This window comes from Ammodytes marinus (genome assembly GCF_949987685.1).
Source record: "Ammodytes marinus genome assembly, chromosome: 16".
NCBI lineage: Eukaryota > Metazoa > Chordata > Actinopteri > Uranoscopiformes > Ammodytidae > Ammodytes > Ammodytes marinus.
In genome coordinates, this window is record NC_137220.1 from 17,958,420 (window position 1) to 17,977,195 (window position 18,776).

Sequence of the window (18,776 nt, forward strand, 5' to 3'; positions counted from 1 at the left end):
CTTACTTTGAATAAAAGAAGAAATGTTTTATTCCAATACACTATACATTAATTGTGTATTGTGCATACGATTTGGTAAAGATAGTGTTTAAAACATCCCCATTTCAAACCAAGATATTTGACATTTGAAATATAGATGTAGTCTTTCGTAGTCAAGTGCCTCAGCAACACTGTATGACTTCCTGTTATTTGCTTTATTTTTACCGTAGATTAACAACTCTGTAATGATGCTGTCGCGGTCTGGAGCGAGAGTTGTCAACAGCTTTAAACTCTGCTTCTCTTGTGGCTTTTGCATGGGCTTTTGTACATATAAATAGAATACATCCTGTGGGTTCAGAGCTTTTTCTACATGGCCGAGGGAATCCTCTACCTCTAGACTACATTTCCCAGAATGCCTCGTCCCTTACGTTGTAGAGAACTGGAGTTGTACGCGTGACGTCGGTCCTGTTCTTGTTTTGGCAGTTTGTTTCGATATTCACGGATTGTCAGTCTACCAAGAAGGCGTTTTGTCCTGGTTATCCAACACGACGCTGTGATACGGTACATTATTGCATGTGTATTTTCCACATTTACATATTTGACTGTTCACGGTGGTTCGAAGCAATGTTATGGATAGATATCCCGACAGAAGTGAGCTAACTACTTAACCTAGCTAGCTATAGCAAGCCAAGCTAATAACTATTAGCTTAGCTGAGTGTTTTTTTCTCTCTGCGTGTGCGCGCGGAAATAACTCATTGCTTTTTGACACTTTTGATTATAGCTACAGCATCTTCAACATTAAGCTAATAGCACAGTCTCATGACTAATGACAGGATGGGGAATACATCGCAAGTTCATATAGCTAATGTTGAACACTGTCGGCGTCTGCTTTCTAACACGCAAGATTTACACTGAATTCAAGCCAACTTTGATCAGTAAGAGCTGGGGCAGGGCAACTACGGCTGGTGTTAGCTAGTTAAGATGACGGATGGGGTGTTTCAACATTCTTATGGGAAAGACACAATAAATCAACTTTGAGTTAGCTAGCTTACGTTATGTATAGTTGGTGATGAACCATATCTTATTCTTAACCCTGTTCCTAATGCTTTAGCTATCTGCTTTATCACGAGATTCCTCTGTTAAAATGCCAGCTGAGACAGCCATTGATGTTCTTGTTATCCAAACAAAATATTGTGTGGGATCAGGGTGTGTAGTCTAACTTTTTTCCGTCAAAGGGAAACTTTAAACATCTGTTGAAATCCCAGGGGAATACCAAGACTAATACCGTGTGTGTGTGTGTGTGTGTGTGTGTGTGTGTGTGTGTGTGTGTGTGTGTGTGTGTGTGTGTGTGTGTGTGTGTGTGTGTGTGTGTGTGTGTGTGTGTGTGTGTGTGTGTGTGTGTGTGTGTGTGTGTGTGTGTGTGTGTGTGTGTGTGTGTGTGTGTGTGTGTGTGTGTGTGTGTGTGTGTGTGTGTGTGTGTGTAGATGGTATTGATTGAGCAGTGACTCTGGGGTGTGTATGTGGGAGCTGATTCCAGGAGCTGGTGAGTGTAGTTTTCACAATGGCAGATGGAGGAAGTGACGACGATGTCATTCACCTGGCAAGTTTCAACATCCACCGCAGCCAAGGTGAGACACACTTTCATGTCTTCAAATCCAGTCACACACACACACACAGCTCAAACTGCAAACATTTGAATGAAACTATCGCTGTCTGTGATTGTTGTTGTGTAGTGGAAGTCTGTGACAGGGGATTCCTATGTTTTTAGTTGCATCTCACAAATATGTAGCCTTTTGCACATGTAACTGCAGTTCTTGGAATATGTCTGACACACCTGACTAGTTCCCAGTCACATTAGCATTGGTAGAACTACATTATTAAAACACAGGAAGGATCAAACACATCTTATTTAAGATGACTATCTGTAAATGTGACCTATAGTCTCTTATACCCCTGCCATGGCCCTTGACACTGACCTCAGAACTGGAGCGGATCTCGGTGCGCTGCTTCTCAATAGTTTTCCCCCCGCCAAGAGATAAATGAATTTTCTATAACATAAATAAACATACACACTCAAAACAAGAATGTTTCTGGACAACATCATAACAATCCCGCTCTTTAATTCAGAATAGCTCATGTCATGTCCCATCTTCTCTTTCAGACACGTACATATCCACACATTAGGTCAATTCCTAATATTTACATTACTGTGTCTGTGTAGGCTCCCGTGCACGTAAGAGGGAGCTCATCACCATTTCTGATGACTCGGATGAGGAGCCTGTGACCCTGGTTCCGGGCAGCCCTGTTTTATACCTACCTGATGATGACGATGTCAGCATTCTAGAGGTGACTGATTATAAAATATTGTAAACATGTGTTTTGCCCTACAATTGGCCTGTTTTGCTGCATTCAAAGATTCCTGTCAGTAATGTACGCCACAGGAGTAGTACTTTGTATGGGATCCTCTATTAATTTGTGTCTTTTGTTCTGCAGCCAGTAACTCCTGCACGCAAACATGTGATTCGCCCGGCAGCAAAATGGAGCGGGGCCTCGCACGACGTTATTCAAGTTGTGGGTCATAGTAGCTCAACCTCTAGTGTTCCAACAGTGGACCCCGGGTCTGCCCCCTCTACCTCCAGTGACGCCAAGGCCAGCTCCTCTGCAGAAAGGCCAGCCATACGGACACAGACACCAGTGCAGTCTAGCACGACTGGACACACACAGCAACAAGCTGGCTCTTTATCATCGCACACACTGTCTCAGCCAAAACCTCACAGAAACTCACAGCAACCGGACAGTTCATCAGCACATATGAAAGTGGAGCCCCATTCTTCAACGATACAAACCCCGTCTACCTCCACGAGCGCCAACACACCTACACAAAAGCATCTCGAGCCTCAGCCCAGCACATCTGCACTCGCACAGCCTCAAGCTGGCTCTTCAGCACACGTATCGGTGGACATCCAGGCCAGAACCTCTACCAGTGCCACACACCATTCATGTTCGGTTGCACCCACCATGCCCACATCTTCTACAAAGACTGAAGAAAAGGCCAGCACGAGCACTCATCCACAAGACAATCCTCAGGCCAGCACTTCATCCGCAGAGACGCAGACTGACACACGGGCTCCGTCTCAGCCCGGCACATCCACGCAACCCAGGCCCAGTGGTACCGGAGCTCTCCAGCCCCGCTTCATACAAGTGAGGGAGGTCAAACTAGTTCTTCCCCAGCAGCCCAGCGTCCAAGCCTCGACCCTGGTAACCGGAGTCCAGCTGCAGCTCCGGCCTGTGCTGCAGCCTGCCACCTTCCATCGCATGCAGGGCAATCTCATCCAGATTAAAGCCCAGGCCCCTCAACCCGCTCAGGTCATCCCGGTGATCCGCCCTGCAGTGCTAATAGCTGCAGCCCCGGAGAGACTGGGACCTCCGGAGGCCGGTCACCGGATCATCCTGGGGAGCCAGGCCCCTGGGCAGGCCGTGCCCAATCCTCCTGCTGTGCCCCAGGCCGGAGCCTCCGGTGTGGTGGTTCCACTGGCCCGCGGCGGCCTTGACATCAGGGTCCCTAATGTCAACACTAACCCTCCCGCTCCCGCAGCTTTAGCCCCCAACAACGGAGGAGAGGCTGGTCTGGTTGTGGCTCCAGTTCCAAACCCAGAAAGGCTCAATCCAGTCCCTGGTCTGGTGGCGGTTCCCCCCGCACCAGAAGACATTCCCCAGATAGAGGACGCCAGGCCCGGTCCCTCTGCACCACGAGGGAGAGCAGAGCAGCTGCCCCACGTTCGAGCCCTAATCAGTGGTGTTGTGAGTATCAAATTCAAGACACAGTTGCTTAATAAAATAAAGTAAATGTAATGTTGGCTAAGCTGACCTTCTCACCTCCTCTGTCCCATCCATATCCTGCCTGTTCAACTCTTTTTGTTCCTCCACAGTTGGATCTATTCCCTGATGTCCAAGAAGCCTATGTAGCAGAACTGATCCAAAAGAATAATGTGAAAGACTTGAATGTGTAAGAAGCACCATCCCTTTCTCCTACATTGCTTTAAATAGCAATATTAAGTGATCCAACTTCTTTTACGTGAATACCCGTTGAGTAATTGAGCCTTTTGTCCAGTCCCGGCTGCTTCGAGTACTTTACTATTTTTAGTGACCTGTCTGATGTGATCTGACTGATGGAGGTGTGTGGTTAGAATACATTTCTAATTCACTCACGAGTCAGATGGTCAGACAGAAGCTAGGGCATGCCATGGAGTTTGTACTGTAATTCATTCAGATGTTAACTTTTATTATAGCGGAATGGTTTCTTCCTCTTTTTCATTGTAGGGATTCATTGAACTATCAAAACTGCCTGACTGAAGAGTTTCACTGAGAGTTCTAGCCTGTGTTGAAAGGCTGAATTATACTTGAATTAGTTTTGTGTAGGTTGACCTGTGACTGTACTGTCTGTCAGAGTAGCTTGTTTACATTCCTCCCCTCCTCTGCTGTGTTTGCAGTATCTGTAACCTGCTGTTGGAGACTGTGGAGTATCCGAGGAGGGAGACTGCAGCCACCACAGCAGCTCCCACCAGCATCCTGCTGGAGTCTGGAGACGCCCAGACAGTGGTACGTGTCTGTGTGTACTTTTTCTTGTGGGAACCAAGTTGAGCCCAATGCAGTGTGTCTGTGTGTATGTGTGCGCATGTGCTTGTGTGTCCAAATCGCAATTAGACAAAATAATTATTTTTTATTTATTTTTTAAGCTCCACGTCTGTGGTTAAATCAGATACCTCTGTGTCTTGTCCCTGTGTTTATACGTCTCCTGTCTCTTTAGGTGACAGAGGACCTGTTTAACTATGCCATACTGGGCGCGGTGGGACCCGAGGCCGTGATGCAGGCTGCCGACGTGCTCATGTCCGATTTCCGGATGCTCAGTTGTCAGGACATCAAATGGGCCCTCAACGCTCTCAAGGGACACTATGCAATCACACGCAAGGTACCCAGTGCTATCACCAGTACACAGTGCGTTTCAGGAATACAATCACAATCCCTTCCTCCCTCTACTTTATTGCTCTCTTTGACGAATGTCTCTCTACCTCTCGCTCTCTCCCAGGCCTTATGTGAAGCCCTGAAGAAGTGGACAGATTCAGGCGACCCCTCAGGAAAGAGACGGCGGAGCAGAGGCTTGTCTGAGCGCTGCTACGTTGACTTCCATTTCGAGCACGGTGAACATTTCTTTGTCACTTTTACCACATATACCAATGATCTGTGCACTGGAATCCGTGAACTTTAAGTACATGTGTGGAACTGTAGTGGGATTTTTGTTCCAACAGGCCAGTATGTGTTGACAACGCCTCGCTGCCATTCTGTCATTAGCAAAATGCTTCAGATCTGTTTATTTTGTGTCTGTTCAGTAGCCTCTGGGTTTCCATCAGCTTGATAGAGAAGCTGTATAAGTCAGTCTCACTCACTCACTGTCCCCTCAGGCTCGGTGAAGTTTGAGAAGAGGATGTATTTCCTGGAGAATGACCGTCGCTACTGTAGGACGTACCCTAACAACCTGGAAGCTTCCCTTGAAAAGGAGCTGTCATTCTATCAGCAGAAGGCCAAGGAATGGGCAGAGGTACACAGTCACTCACTCACATTCCTTTTTCCTGTGAAAGTTATTTGTGATATAATTGATATTGTTTACCAAATATGACATTTATGCCTACAGAACAGACCTTATCCAGACCTTATATTCCACTAAATGTATTTAGTCATCAGTTTTGAAACATTTCCGCAACAGTAGGAAGTGTCGGTAACAACTGTCAACATTTTTGTTCCAGCATGAGGACTTCCTCCTGGCTCTGCAGGTCAACGAAGACGAATACAAGATGGTAGGCACCAAAACACAAGTCCACCAAAACCTTTACAATAGTGTAATCCTACTGTATGCGATCATCGCGAATAAGAATGCCTCATAGAGGGTCATATAAAACCATATCTGGTTATTTTTTTTTCGAAAATGGTCGCAATGTTTTTTCAATATTATTCTGTGAAATGATACAGCAGGCATTAGATGGCAGATTTAACTTCTACTCAAAACATGACCTTGTTGCTTGATTTAAAAAAATATAGACTACACTGTCATTCAGAAGGCTTGTTCATGATATTACTGGGTAGTTGGTCCACGCGGCTGCCTCTGAATAGATGTTTGAGATACATTATTAATTCCTTCCGAGAGTCATCTTTGGAATTGGAATAAAAATAGATCTCCCAGTATTTCCCTCAGCCGAGTGTCATCAGCCTTTCTAAAAGTTTAATGAAAGTCTCTGAAAAGCAAATTTGCCTGTAGAATATGTTGTAGATTAGTTGCTTCGTAAAGTTTAATTTTACTTGTTGACGTTACTTCAACCGCTTCCAAAACGACTACAACCGTTGATTTATTTTTATTTTTCTAATTGACTATGATGAGAAGTTTTTAAAAGCCTCTGCGCTACATTACATATGCCTTGGTCTGATTGTCTCTGCAGGACGGCCAGCTGATAGAGTGCGGCTGCTGCTACGGGGAGTTTGCCTTTGAGAAGATGACGCAGTGTTCGGACGGCCACCTGTTCTGTAAAGAGTGCCTGGTCAAATACGCTCAGGAGGCAGTATTTGGCTCCGGAAAGGTACAGAGACAGACACACACACACACACACACACACACACACACACACACACACACACACACAATCACACAGTTTTTCTCAAATTTGAAGAGGGGATAATTGCGAAAGTTGCCAGGCAGCTATACATTATTATTTCTGTAAAAACCAATGCCTTTCTGAAGTGGCGGATTGGTGTAAAAAAAGAAAGAGAGACGTGACGATCAAATAAATGTGATTACTGTCATAAAAAGTTCAACTATTGGATGGAAAGCAGCATCAAGTTGATGTTGATACTTAATCAGCTAATTGTATGGAGAAACCTTCCATACTTTTTCCAAAGCTGGTAAGGTTTTTGTTTACAGGTTCATTTTCCAACTCTGAATGCATTGCACAGTAATGTTTATACTGTCCTGAAATAAGAATATTCCCATGTATTAGTCATTATGGTCTTGGTACATGGCAAAAAATAATGTAATGTACGCATGACCGGCAGTAAAAAAAAAAATGTCTCCCTTTTTTTATTAGGTACAACTCTTCTGCAAAAAAGCGCCATCCAATAAAACAGCTCTGTAATAAATCCTCTCTAAGGGGCTGGTTCATCTCAGTGAGGCTAGAGTTCACACACATCATATTTGACGCCGCTTCTGCTTAATTATCTCCTAACTCAGTGTCTGTACCTTTTTTGTTTTTGTCTGTAGTCGGAGCTGAGCTGCATGGAGGGGGGCTGCCCGTGCTCCTACCCAGTGTGCGAGCTGGAGAAAGTGCTCCCTGAGAACATACTGTGTAAATATTATGAGAGGCAGGCGGAGGAGGCCGTCGCTGCCACCTGTGCTGATGAACTCGTGCGGTAAGTCTGTGTCTTTGTGTGGTGTGTTTAATAGTGTTCACACATTGCATTTGTCATATAACTTGAACTGTCTACATGTGGTTTGGCTGGATTACAATTTGTAATGCACCTTGTAAATGGATATACCACACATATTTAATCCCACCCGAGTTTGTTAACTAAATAACCAAGTCTTACAGAGGCATTGTTGTTCACTTAACAAACTTCCTCAATCATAATCTTTATGAACTCATCCACATACAGTATATATTTTACTTACCAAGTATCTTACAACATACAATGTTTTACGCATATTTTAACATCAAATATAAAGTATCATTTCTTGAATAATAATTGAATTACTAAAAAAAAATCTTTTAGTATAATTTAATATAATAATAATAATTTAATATTTTAGTATCAAAACCAAATTAATTTAGAAATTCCAAAAAATCAAAATAAAAGAAAATGTATCCTTACAGCTACAATAATATTCCTGCTGCTTGTGCAACTCGATTTTCAATCTCTCCTGCATCAATGCAGTGAAGTTTGGTTTATAACGTTGCTGTTTGTTGATCAGTCATATTTACACTGGTTTTTAATGTTTGAAACCTCTGACATCCAGTGTACGGTATATGCATGCTTGTTCGTGGTATAAAGGGGATCTGCAGTCTAATAAGGGATCTGAAATAACAACAGCTCATTGTTTCCTCACATTAGTGTTTTTCTGTCCGGCTTTTATGTTTCCATTGTGCGCTTGTATCACACACATGTCCCTTCACCTTCTTCTACTAAACACTCCTTCCTCTCTTCACTCTTTTCAGGTGTCCGTTCTGCAGCTTCCCTGCCTTGTTGGACAAAGACAGGTCACTGTTTAGCTGTCCCAACCCTCGGTGCCGCAAGGTCAGTACTACTCTGGATTGATTCAATGCATTAAACACTTTAACAGGCCACTTCTGGGAAGTAATATGTCCACACACAGTCCAATGCAGGTATTGGCTCTTGCGCAGTATCTGCACGGCCCTCTGATGTAATCACATGTGTAGAGAGTTAAATCACGCCGTACAATGGGAGAGCTCGGAGAGTCGTCATGAATAATTCAGCCCCGTCGTGACTGTAAAAAGCCCAGAGCTCAGCATAAATCATGTGGCTGCAGCAGCACTGACACCAGACAGAGATCAGAATCAGTGACAGGGGGAAGATTGATGAAGAGTTTTATGGAGGTGATGAAATGGTTCCATCTGGCGAGGTCGCCACCTCCGTCCCCCTCTCCGTTTATCTCCTCCTCCCTCTCTCTGAGGAATGTTGCTCTGTGTCTGCCAAGCCTGTCGCATGGATTCCACTCTTAAATCTCTGTTATTTGGCAGAAACGCACACACACACACCTACAATTAAACTCTCACTCCCACCACTTAAAAGTACATAATTTTTCTTCTTGATACGTCTTTTTGTTTCTGTTCTACACTCCTGCCACACCTCTACAATCTCTTCAACATAAACACACAGACACACACACACACACACAATGCTATCACTACATTCCTGGAGTCAGGCTGGGAGGGGAATGAACGATTGGCTGATCTGAAGCCCATGTTTTAATATAGCGCTGAACTGATCACTTAATCAGTTCCTTGATTAGACAGGAAATGAGTCACCATTATCAGGTAAAACAAAATTTCATCTGTTCTGGTTTCAGCTTCTGCAATGTCAGGATTGGCTTCCTTCTCTGTTTTGAACTTGAGGATGGAGAAAAGAGTGAAAAATTTAAATAAGTCTTGGTTGTACTTGCCACCACCAGTTTCAGTGAATGGCACTCACAGGCCAATGACTAACACATTTATCTGTGTTGGAAGACCCTCGGCAGGAGCTGGGCAGTGTATTAATGCATCACCTCATCTACCATAGTCGTTGTATTATTGGGAGTTTCCCCAGCTGGAAGTCGTTTGAGTTTGAGGAACTAGGGAACCAAACCTACATAACTCAGTTTTCAGGACTGACCTTTACTTAATGGTCAAACTCACACACACACACACACACACACACACACACACACACACACACACACACACACACTAGTACAGGAAATAAAATAAGTACTGGGTGTCATCTGTATGGATTAGGACGAGGGGCAACCATTTCTAAGTTGTTTTATTGACATTGAAAACAAAGTTAAGCTATGTTGACAGCTCTTTGTAATGCTGGTTTTTAAAGTAGTCAAAGAGAGAGAGAGAGCATCCAGTGCATCTAAGAGTACTCCAAAGACGGTGTGTAATGCTAGGATTGGCTCCAGCCTCAAGTAGCGATTGCAGCTGGCTCTGGTGGTCGGGTAAAAACTCAGTTCTTTCTTTCCCCGCAACGTCAGATTCCTTAGTCTTCAACACCATCTGAGAAAGACTCAGAGGAGTTCCCCCTTTTTCACTTGTTATACCTAATGATACCTTCATTGTCTGACTGTAAAGTGTAGTTTTACATCTGTTGACATTGTTCCTCCGGTCATCTCCCTTTACATAAACCCATTTATTTGCAGTGGGCTACTCTATTAACAACTGGTGAGATAGTCTTGCTCATAAGTAATAATATGGTACTTGCATAAGTTGTACATTAGCATTCCATTCATTGCCCCTAAATGTGTTCATGCGACCCTCTGAGCTTATAGAAATGCATAAAAGCGAAGTGCAGACCTGCAACTCTGTCAATGAACCTGTAGGTGGAGCCAGAGGTTCACAGTGGCGGCCCGTTACATACTCGTACACACCCAGACATACAGAAAGAGTTAGACATGCTCCACGTATCTCTTGCTCTGATCCTTATCCCAACAGTATTCTTCTGCAGCACAGCTACCAGCAGATTTTAGATCCACTATTAGAAGCCACACATGTTCATAGTGTTATACTCCCAGGTATTTAATGGACGCTTTTGAGCTATGAAGGAAACAGCAGTCATGCTCTCTTTCTATGTTTAAGCGATTCAAGTGTTTCTGAGAGTTAGCACAACTTCCTCTTTCAATGTGTGTAGGAATCAGGATGTGAGGCTCTGGGCTGCTGTGGTGTGTGTGTGTCTGTGTTTCCCCCTATGGTGGAAACCCCCCCCCCCCCCCCCCCTCCCCTCCACACACACAAACACAGATGTTGTCACGAGAATATAATTGTTCTCAAACTCCCTTTTTTGTTTATATGTAAAAAAATATATATATATATTTATTCCACTGAAGACAGTTGCTGTACAGTCGGGGAGGGCCTTCATTATGTAACTGACACACTTCCCTGAGCCCACCCGCCATTCTCCCACACCGTCGTCTGATTGGCTGGCTGCACCGTCCACTCCCCTCAGACTGGTCTCTCACTGGTTGGACACACTTCCTCCTTCGTTTCAAATGTGCTTTGACCCACATTTCTCCACCCCCTTTTTTCCCCCTTTTTTCTTTTCTGCTGCTCCCCTCCCCTGGCTCTGTCTGACACACACACACACACACACACACACACACACACACACACACACACACACACACACACACACGCACACACAAGGCGATACTAATGTGTTCCACATGTGATTATGAGGACATTTGGAGAGGCCTGTTCCTGGCCTGTGTGTGATTACTTCATGAAAGCAGAGAGGAATGTAAAATGTGTGGGCCACTGGAAGGCTGTCACGGTGCAAACAAGGGGCTGGGTCCGTACCACTAGACTGTTTAGTGTATCTGTGAGTGTTGTGTCACACCAGTTGGCGCCTCATATTGTATCACATCTGCTGCCTATCTTGTCAGATTGTTTCATAGGAGCCTCTTCTACCGCAGAACATCAAGCGTTTATAGGCCCACGTCTCTTCCCTCTTCCTCTCTGACCCATGTGGTCTGCACTCTGCACTTTGATTGCAGTAAAAGCCACCTCCCCTCAACTAAGAAAAAAAAAACAGTTGTGCACACACAGGCTTGATGCACCCCCCCCCCCCCCCCCTCCCAATCAGAAGCTCTGCAAGCTGCTTGCAATGCCTTATAAGGGCTGCTGCAGCCTGCACCACGACAGAAGAGACAGACAAACAAGAGATCCAGAGGAGAGGCAAAATATGAATGAAGATGCAGGAAGGAGGGAGGGAGGGTAGGACCTGAGGGAAAGGAGTGCATTGAATGGACAAGTTGGAACAGGAGAGATTTGAGTAGTGGATGAATGGATGCAGAGGCAAAGTAAAAAAAAGCTAAATGTCTACTATTTCCCAGATCTAGTTGCTTCATTTCTACATCTCTAAGTTGAGTGCATGTGTGCATCTCTACCACCTTTTGTCACATGTCAAACCACTCTCACTCACATTAGTCACGGGGCGGGGAAGACAAGACACGCCCCGTGCAAGGGTTGACTCCGACGTCAGCCGCTGTATTTTTAGCCGAAGTATAAGAGCTCAGGTGAGTTTCCTGCTTTATAGACAGTTCATCAAAACCGGTCCCAGACACACACACACACACACACACCGTGTCACTTTCTACTGCAGGCTGTCCCCTATTCCTGGTGTGTAAGTTGCCACTAGGAGGTGCTCTATCACCACTCCTCTATCATCCCCCCTTTCTCACTCCCTGCCTCTCTGTCTTTGTAAGATCCAGGCACATAAACCCCTCCTAGCCTCCTTTAAACTCAATATTTTAACTTAAATCAGATCCTCATCTTACTTTACTACTACAGTGCCTGTTCAGGACATTGTGCCCATTGATTTTCTATGCGTGTCTATTTGCACTGTTGCGGTAGTTTTGGGCCACTCCAAGCACCAGTACCGTAACAGCACGAATAGATGCGCACCAAAAGTCCAGCTGGTTTTGAATGGGTTTTTGTAGTTTTTGTACAGAGTCACTGAACCAAATTACTTCACATTTTGCACCGCACCTCCCCCTTGGGTCCTCGGCAACACACCTGCCAAGTGTAAAATAGACATAGAGACGTCTTCCTTTCCACTTAGGATGCTCGTCACACACACTCCCATTGTTCTTCTCTCATTGAATTCAAAACTGCCACAAAAATGTAAATGTAGTTGGTTTACTCTTCATCTGTTTCATGGTGATTTAAGAGGGCTTTTCCTTAGCCTGAAATTACTGAACAGGCTCCACTGTTTGACTTTTTGGAGAATCTTTAGTGTTTCCACCGAAAAACGCCGGCTTCTCCTGCCCAGTTCCCCACCCTTTGGCTGACCTTGCACACATCCACCCACCCACACACACACACACACACACACACACACACACACACACAGCTGTCTGTCTCAGTGAAAGAGCTACAAGGCTATGGTGGCTGAGGCACAACAAATAAACTCACACACACAGTGACTCAAGGCTGTGGAAATAGGTCACAGGACGTAGAAGTTGTGTTTTCGAACAGTGCAGAGTTTGCCTTACGAGGCGGGCGGGTCAGACTGGAGGTTGCCCCTAGAGATATGGATCGTATTGTGCTGCATCAGCTGTCATGTGTCACTCACTCACTCGTCAATATTACATGAGCAGGTTCAAATATTTATGGTGACAGCACTTAGCTTAAACTTAGCAACGTCTATGTGTGTGTGTGCAGTGATGCTGTCTGCCCCACACGCCCTTTAGCTGAATGTCTGGGGCTGACGAGAGGCTGGAGGATGGAGTTGGCTGTTTCTAGGCAACCGAAGCAGGCAGCGGCGAGCAAAAATCGCACTCTTGCTGCAGTCACTCACACACACACACACACACACACACACACACACACACACACACACACAGGCTCACATTTGCAGGGAGAGCCACACCTAGCTGTGTTGCTGCACGTCCATGCAGTTACAGCGCCAGCCGCATGCAGAGCAGATGTGTGCGTGAGCTTTCTGACTGCAGGGCTCCTCTTATTCAGCAGGAAATGGACTAATGTCAGTAGTGATGGATGGATGGAAGGATGGATGGAAGGATGGAAGGATGTGGGAAATCTCTTGGTATTTGACACAAACTTGCAAGCGAATAAATGTGATGAAATTGCAAAGTAAGTGTCTCTCTTCCCTGTCTTCAGGAGAGCTGTAGGAAGTGCCATGTCCAGTGGAAGCTTCACATGGGGAAGACGTGTGAGCAAGTCCTGGAGAGGGACGAGATCCGCATGAGGGTGCTCTTGTAAGTGGTCTCGCAGTAACACTACCGGATTCCACCCAGACTCCTTTTTATTAATACACCAGCACTTTAAAGGTGGACTCTGCAGCAATGCTGGAGAACGCTTGTGTCAAAATCACTTTTTGTCAAAATAAGTGAATATCTCCTCGCGATCCGCTACCTGTCCCTACACGAATCTGGTGTTTATACACAGCCTAGGCCCTTTAAACTGGTATGTTAATCGAAGGATATGTAAAGAAAGGGGCCATCCGTAGCTAGCAGCATGCCCGTTTACAGAGCCTAAGCTGCGTATTAACACTGGAATTTTCCCTATAAACATCTGCACTAATGATCTGGACAGATCCCTAATTTCTACATTTTCTAAATCCTTTGATGGGATTATACAAGTCCCAATTATGTCAACATTTTCACTCTTTGAGGGTGTTTTTTTTTTCCACAGGCCCTTTACATATTTCTGTTTTTATCACTGTCCCCACTACTCGTCCTCACTCAGAGAGGATGCTGGGTAAAATGCTCAGTAAGTTCGCAACACTCCAGGAAGCGCAGAGGCCGGCTGCTTCCTGTGGCCACAGGCAGTACTTCCTGTTTTGACTTGTCCACGTGTCTTCTCACTTCCTGGTCCTGAGAGAAACAGGAAGTGGCCTGGTAGAGAGATCAGTGGAGCAGCCTGATGAGTTCAGGGCATGTCAAAAAAGAATCCCCATAGCAACCTTATCCCCTTTCAGATTCTGGGGGTTGGGTAACTTCTATGCAGACATGATCAAGAACTGAGAAAGGCCTCTGTGGAGTATGTTGAATGTCATTCCTAAACAGCCCAATTGAAGTATTGAAGAGAGTGACGCCAGCACACTGAAGCCAAACCACAAATGTATATGTTATGCATAATGTTTTGATCTTCCTAAAGTCGGAATGTTTGAAATTGTTGACCACACCCATATATATATATAAACCTTTCTACCAACCCACGGTGGTTAACATCTCAAAACATAAACAATTCATTCAAGTTGGTGTACAGAGGCAATCATTCTTATATCAACAACTAAAAGTTGGTTGTTGAAGTGCCGGAGTCCCCTCATCCCTGTGCTGAACCCAAGCAAAATATCAATTTACTATTATATTTAGCCATTCTGACGTAACTGAAGACCACCAGAAAAAATGCTGAAACAATAATGATTTAAAAAAAATTGGCTGGCACAGGATAGCACTCGGGGATCTGCGTCTCAGTGGGATGTTCAGGTCGGTTGTGTGTTTTTCTTGAATCCCAAAGTCCTGTTGACTTTTTGATAAAGCTGCAGCAAACGACTTGAATGAAAACATTGAGTTAAATGCCTGACCCTGAAAGAAAACCTCTCTGTGACGACCGCTCGTTAATGCCTCCAATAAAAACAAACATAAACCAGGGCTTGTAGACAAAACTTCACTGTTCGCTTCAAGATAATAAAAAACAACCTCTGTCCTGCTGTAGAAAGTTCACCTCATCTACAGCCACAGAGTCAGAGATTTGTTTTGCCTCCTCTCTCCTTTCTTGTCAAATTCCTCTTCTCTTGATCAATGTTTTTTAACATCTCTGTCCGTTGGTGTGCCCTGTGCTACAGTGAGGAGCGCATGACGGCAGCGCGGGTGAGGAAGTGTGTCAAGTGCGGTACTGGTCTGGTCAAATCAGAGGGCTGCAACCGGATGTCGTGTCGCTGCGGCAGCTTCATGTGCTACCTGTGCAGAGAGCCCATCACCGGCTACAACCACTTCTGCCAGCACGCCCGCTCCCCCGGCGCGCCCTGCAGACACTGTCGCAAGTGTTCGCTGTGGACCGACCCCACGGTAAATCATCACACCTGTTTTTAAGTTGCTTTTTCACTAGCTACTATTTGAATGGACTCACGTGAGACTACCTCTAGCACTATATCTTCATTGTCTATCCTACTTTGACCCTGACCATCTGACTGCTAGCACTCAGTGACCTGGCCACAGCATTGCTGGCAAACAAGACCTAACAATTAGTCCAAGAGCAGTTAATGAGCTGGAGCTCCTCCAGTAGAGAGAGGCACAAGGCTTGGCCAAGAGCTGGTTGGCAGCCATTGCCAACAAATGGATACACACTGGTGACCAGAGGGCCACTGGAGGGTTGGTTAAAGGGGTTGGCTGCCTTCTTAGCATTATTTTAAAAGTTCAGAGGAACAAACCACTAATTTCTCAGTTTAGACCACACTAGTGTTTCTAATGACTGCAGTCCCACCCAGTGGCACTGACCAGTCTTGAGGCAGTTTTCCCAGACTCAGACACAACAAACCTGCAGTTAAAGCAGAACTGTGTCATTGAGAGCTGGACATGTAGGTTAAGGACTAAGAGCCAGCATGAGTAGCATCAAGTCTACTGTGCCTATACAGATACCAAATGGGGATTATAAAAACTGAACTGTTATTGGTCAGCTCTGGCTTCATACGAGTTTATGATGCTCCACTGGAGATTTGTCTGTTTTTTGTTTTCTGTTCTATAACATCAATCACTTACTGTGAGGAATTCAATATGACTGCAAAACCACAAGCTCCTTCCTCAGAAATGACTATTCATGTCTCTCATTAGATTTATAAATAGTATTATAGATAGATCATACTGCTGTTGGATTTCATTATCTTGTTAAGGTGTTCCTGGGACTGGAAGGTTCCTTTCTAAAGCAAGTTTAGTACCTGAGTCCCACCTGAGTTAGTCTGACTTTTTTATGAATTTATCTTCTTGGAACAACGTGTTTGTGTTTCTGCAGCAAGACGACGAGCGCATCATCCAGGAGATCCAGAAGGAAGGCGAGGCAGAGCTGAACAAGAAGGGTGCAGGTCAGTACTGAGTGTCAGTGTAACTGAAGCTATGAATACTTGCTCAGAATTTCACTCCCATTACAATCCTCTACTCTCGTATTTTATAGAAATGTGGTGAATTCTTCTTCTCCCAGGCAGGGAGACATTGCATTGCATCAACATTATTCTTCCTCTCTGCTGCCAGCTTCCTCTTACTCTTTTAATTCATCATTTATTCAGACACGTTGGCTGTTTCCAGCAGCCTTTGCAGGAGTGTTTCCTGAGTTTTTTTTCAACTGATGGGTCTTTTCTACTGGGCTTTGTAGCCACGCCGAGTCATACTGAACTGCACTGATTTGCATTACCATTACCACTTTCCACCTCAAAGCGAGCTGCGTTGACACCAGGGGGGCTTCGTCATTATTCATCAAACACATATTTCAAATGTTAAGCATATTCAATGTACAATACATTGTGTCATTAAAGCCAAAATAATTCCTTGCATTGCTAGCATGACTGCTACAGTTTCACTGTATTTGAAGCAAATAACAAGCGCTTAGTCGGCTGGCTCAATGCTATCATATAATGGGAAACGCTATTGACGCATTGAACAGAACATTTTAAACTATACTTAACTTACATCATCAACTCAGGGTGGTGCATCATCGGTTGAATGCATACGTACAATCAGGTAGCCCTGCGGTGCTGGGCTGATGTGCCGCGCCAAACCGAGAAAACTTGTGTTTGTGGATAAAATGCCATATGTTTGTGTAGACAGCCGAGGACAAACAGGGGTTCGTAAGCGTTACAAACTATACAAGACTTCTGCCTCCTCCATAACCACTCTTTTGTTCTTCTTCTTCCCTTGTAGAGACTTCAGGTAAGCGGGTGGGTCCTCCTCCGGAGCCCATCACAGAGGTCAAGCGGCCGCGCATGGGTCCGCCTGCTGAAAACCCAGTCCACCCGGCTGCCCCTCCTCTCCCTCAGGCGGTCCAAGCCCCGCTGTTTGTGCCTCCACGCGGCCGCTACCCACCGGGCCCTCCCCAGGGCCGGCTCTACCACCAGGTCATCATGCCCCGGTTGCCCCCGGCGCCCTACGTTCCCCCCCTGCAGCACTTCCCCCCACTGAACAATAACAACAACAATAACCTCCATCAACACAACAACCCTCCCCTCAACCTTCATCACAACAACATAGACGTCATGGACCTGCCAATGCACTACGGACCACCGCACCGCTACTACAGACGCTTCTAACACACTCATGCCCACGAGTGTGTCCATCCTGGTGCAATCGGCCTCATCCTCACAACGCACGCTAACTACAGTTCTACTTTTCCTTTCGGGGCTGATTTTGAGATCTCATGTGGTTCTTTTGCATCGCCTTTTTTCACTCTCCATCTGTTTTCATGGCTCATGTGCGCTCAGGCAGATTCCAGACCTGCCAGTCGACACATCCTTTTTTGTGTCCGCTGATAAACCGCACTGAAATGATGAAGTGCATCTGTAGAAAGACACACACAGAAACATCTGGACAGTTTGCCTTTTCCCGCTGTACTCGGGACTTCAATAATGAAGGTGATCCCTACGTTACATGACCCTTTTTTCATCTTTTTTTCCCCGCTCAAATGTTGAACTGATGAACGGTTTAGAATCTTGGGACAATTTTATTTCCAGTTTATACAGATATTTTTGAGAAAATAAATGTGGAAAAAAAAGTAAGCATTCCCTTCTGTATCTTTTGTGTAAAGTGTGCTAGACCGCACCGGTTTCTAATAAAGCCTTCTGTTCATGTTTTCTTCAGTTTCTGCTTCATATGGGTTTAAATTCAGCCACTTATAAGGTGCAATGTTTTATAGAAATGTAATTTTTCTTCCTAAAGAAATCTCTTTCTACCTTTTTCTTCCTGTCTGTCTGTCTGTCTGTCTGTCTGGGTCATGCTGTTCAGTCTGTCTGTCTCTCCCCCTCCTCCCTCGTCTCATGCAGAAAGAAAGGGGCTGACTCATGATAACTGAGCCCCTGGGCTATGCACCAATCATATGACCGAGCGTGTGCTCTCCACCAATCGTAGCGACGCGGCAGCCGTGCTTTGTGATGTTACCTAGAGAGGGGACTTCTTTGTTCAACTAAGTGTGCTGTGAGTGTGAAAAATCACTTGGCTCCACACACACACATACACTCACAGCCTCTTGTGTCTGCAGGCAAACTATACAAGTAGGACAGTGAAGCCGCGTTTTAGCCCAGGGCTCCTAATGGTTTTAGTCATGGGGATTGTATGACACAGGCTGGATCTGTACGACGGCCAGAATTAGACTTAACACCAGTCAATTTATAGAAACTGAATGAAATCATGTGTTTTATGTAATGCAGATACACAAGGACATGACGGGGCTTCCATAGAGATTATAAGAATATGATTTATAGCAGAGTAGAACTATGTACCTCTGGCTTGTTTAGACAGCAGAAATGTAAATATTG

At 45.1% G+C, this 18,776-nt stretch overlaps 1 protein-coding gene across 1 annotated transcript; it reads left to right on the top strand.

Moving 5' to 3' along the window:
• The first annotated feature begins 461 nt into the window (after positions 1 to 461).
• rnf216 (ring finger protein 216) lies at positions 462 to 18,101 on the top strand. The gene is made up of 17 exons (XM_080043139.1): positions 462 to 539; positions 1,463 to 1,606; positions 2,200 to 2,324; positions 2,472 to 3,779; positions 3,908 to 3,984; positions 4,469 to 4,577; positions 4,786 to 4,947; positions 5,065 to 5,176; positions 5,438 to 5,574; positions 5,780 to 5,830; positions 6,467 to 6,604; positions 7,282 to 7,430; positions 8,234 to 8,312; positions 13,415 to 13,512; positions 15,105 to 15,327; positions 16,268 to 16,337; positions 17,170 to 18,101. Exons 2-17 carry the CDS (start codon positions 1,540 to 1,542, stop codon positions 17,553 to 17,555), a joined length of 3,291 nt encoding a protein of 1,096 aa, XP_079899265.1. The 5' UTR covers positions 462 to 539; positions 1,463 to 1,539; the 3' UTR covers positions 17,556 to 18,101.
• The last annotated feature ends 675 nt before the right edge of the window (positions 18,102 to 18,776 follow it).